The 2,777-nt window shown below is 40.4% G+C and overlaps 1 protein-coding gene across 1 annotated transcript; it reads left to right on the forward strand.

Moving 5' to 3' along the window:
- Window positions 1-1,140, forward strand: RNF133 (ring finger protein 133). Its single transcript, XM_007952814.1, has one exon. The coding sequence runs from the start codon at window positions 1-3 to the stop codon at window positions 1,138-1,140; it is 1,140 nt and encodes a 379-aa protein (XP_007951005.1).
- The last annotated feature ends 1,637 nt before the right edge of the window (window positions 1,141-2,777 follow it).

Raw genomic sequence — 2,777 nt, forward strand, 5'->3', positions numbered from 1 at the left:
ATGAATCTACCCAAGGTTGGCACTGGGAGGAACAATGATGCATCTTCCTGGCTTGTGAAGTTCAGTATTCTCTGGCTTCTTAGTCAGAACTGTTGCAGAGCCGGCGCTGTGTGGACTGCTTACATGAACATATCCTTCCATGTCGGGAATCGCATGTTGTCTGAGCTGGGGGAGTCTGGAGTGTTTGGAAGAAGCTCCACTTTGAAGAGAGTGGCGGGCGTTATCGTGCCACCAGAGGGAAAGTCCCAAAATGCATGTAACCCCAGTACCCGCTTCAGCCGGTCAAAGGGCGCAGAGACATGGCTTGCACTTATTGAGCGGGGAGGTTGTACATTCACACAGAAAATTAAGGTGGCAGCTGAGAAAGGAGCCAGCGGTGTCATCATCTATAACTTTCCAGGAACTGGCAATCAGGTTTTTCCCATGTCTCATCAGGCATTTGAAGACATCGTGGTGGTGATGATTGGCAACTTAAAAGGCACCGAAATTTTCCACTTAATTCAAAAAGGTGTTCATGTCACAGCTGTGATCGAAGTGGGGCGAAAACGCATCATTTGGATGAATCACTACTTTGTCTCTTTCGTTATTGTCACAACCGCAACCTTAGCCTATTTGGTCTTTTATTATATTCGAAGATTTTGGGTAGCAAGGATTCAGAACAGGAGATGGCAGCGATTAACAAGAGATCTCAAGAAAGCATTTGGCCAGCTGCAAGTCCAGGTGTTAAAAGAGGGGGACGAGGTAATAACTCCAAATGGAGACAGCTGTGTAGTTTGCTTTGAACTCTATAAGCCTAATGATACAGTTCGTGTTCTGACTTGTAAACATTTTTTCCACAAGAATTGCATTGACCCTTGGATTCTAGCTCATGGGACATGCCCCATGTGCAAATGTGACATTCTTAAAGCTCTGGGAATTCAAGCAGATATTGAAGATGGAGCAGAATCTTTGCAGGTTCTAATGGCAAATGAATTGTCTGGTACCCTGTCACCTAATGATCAGGGGACAGGTAATGAACTTCCTCCTCCAAGGAGAGCAGATAAAGTGACCCAGGTGCAAGAGCAGCCCAGGTCTCAGAACAGCAGCCAGCTGACTCCAGTAGAAGAGTTTCATTCTTCACCTAGACAGCATGACTTTTGAGGCAGTAGATTAAACCTGTTTGTCAAATCAGGCCCAAATACTGACAAGCAGTTTGTCTGTTTGAAATGTGGTTTTTGTGTCCTTTCTTGTTTGTTTCATAATTTTCTAGGTTCTTTATCAAGCCTCAGAGACAGAGATAGAGAAAAAGGCCTGGCAGGATTTAAAATTTTTTTGACTTTTTCTAAATTAGTATTTTGTCAAGGTGTGTCACACCTGTGAATGTATATATGTTTATTTCTATGTACACATATGTGTAAACACCAAGGACCAACCTTTTTTCTTTCAGTGTTTTTGTACATATATTGGACTCTGTTTTGGTAAGAAAATTAATATAATTGTATATTGGTTGTAATACAGAAGCTATCCATTAAGTTTGAAAAAGGTAAGTTATACTTTATGTGCTACAAAGAGTAAAACTTGTCTTTTGTATTTTACTTGTGGTATAATATATTAGTTTTGGAATCATGTGATGTGTTTGTACATTCTTGGCATGAAAGTCTTCGCTGTACACACTGTAATTGCTCTGTTCAAGCAGTTAGTACATTTTATGTGATCTGAGTCTGCATCATGGCAGAAATATTAAAAGTAGAATACCAGCTCGTTTTTAAGTAAACAATACATATTTCATTGACCAGTATTGCTTATCATAATTGTTCCATGTTCTTCATACAAAGAAATATTCAAATGATAAAGAACCCTGATATTTAGCCATGGTCTGTTGATTTCAATATGTTCTCCCCTCTTCCCAATTTTATTTTAGCATTAAATAAAAAATTGTAAAATTTGCCAGTGTATTTGAGATAAGTAGCACAGTATTAGAAATCATTGTAATGTTTTGGGATTATGTTTTGTTCACTGGCTTCCCAGGGCCTGTCATTGCATCTGGCACTCAAATTTGTTGAATAAATGAATAAATGGATAGTGATAAAGACCTTTGTCATAATGTAACTATGATGTGTTAATCCATAAAAATGAGACCTTTTACCTCAGTCCTACGAACTATTGAGAAATACATGCTGAAAAATTTCATCTTAAATTACTCTGACAAAAGACTAGATTCTGATCTTAACCCAGAATGCATTATTTCAGTTTAGCATGCATTGTTTTTGGGGGAGCTTTCAACTCTCCAGCGCCAGTGCTGGGGTTTGAATTGTTGAGCAACCCTGGAGAAAGGCCTCCAAACCAAAACCCAAACTCACTGCTATCTGGTTGGTTCCATCTCATAGCAACCCCCTTTGGGTTTCTGAGGCGATAAATCTTTATGGAAGTAGATTGCTTGCTCAGTCTTCCTTCCTTGGAGTGGCTGATGGGTTTGAACTGCCAACCTTCTGGTTAGCAGTCAAATACCTTAGAAACTATGCCACCAGAAGAGTTTTGCAAGTTGATGTGTGCAAAAGTACTTGAATTCAGAGACAGGCAGGAGATAATGCTTGGCTCTCAATGGACAGGCAAATAAATAAAAAGTCCTCCCAGGAAAACCAATTAAGGAAGAGGAGCACTCATCCAAGGCTGAGGAGAATCATGGCACAGCAAAAAATGGGCAGATGACCAGGGGCAGGTGATGCCTTCTTTAGTACAGATCCGATTTATACCCAACCCTGCTTGGGTTTCCTAGGCGGTATCTCTAGGAGCTCTGG

Source organism: Orycteropus afer, unplaced genomic scaffold, assembly GCF_000298275.1.
Source record: "Orycteropus afer afer isolate SDZICR_OR568_19922 unplaced genomic scaffold, OryAfe1.0 scaffold00359, whole genome shotgun sequence".
Taxonomy (NCBI): Eukaryota; Metazoa; Chordata; class Mammalia; order Tubulidentata; family Orycteropodidae; genus Orycteropus; species Orycteropus afer.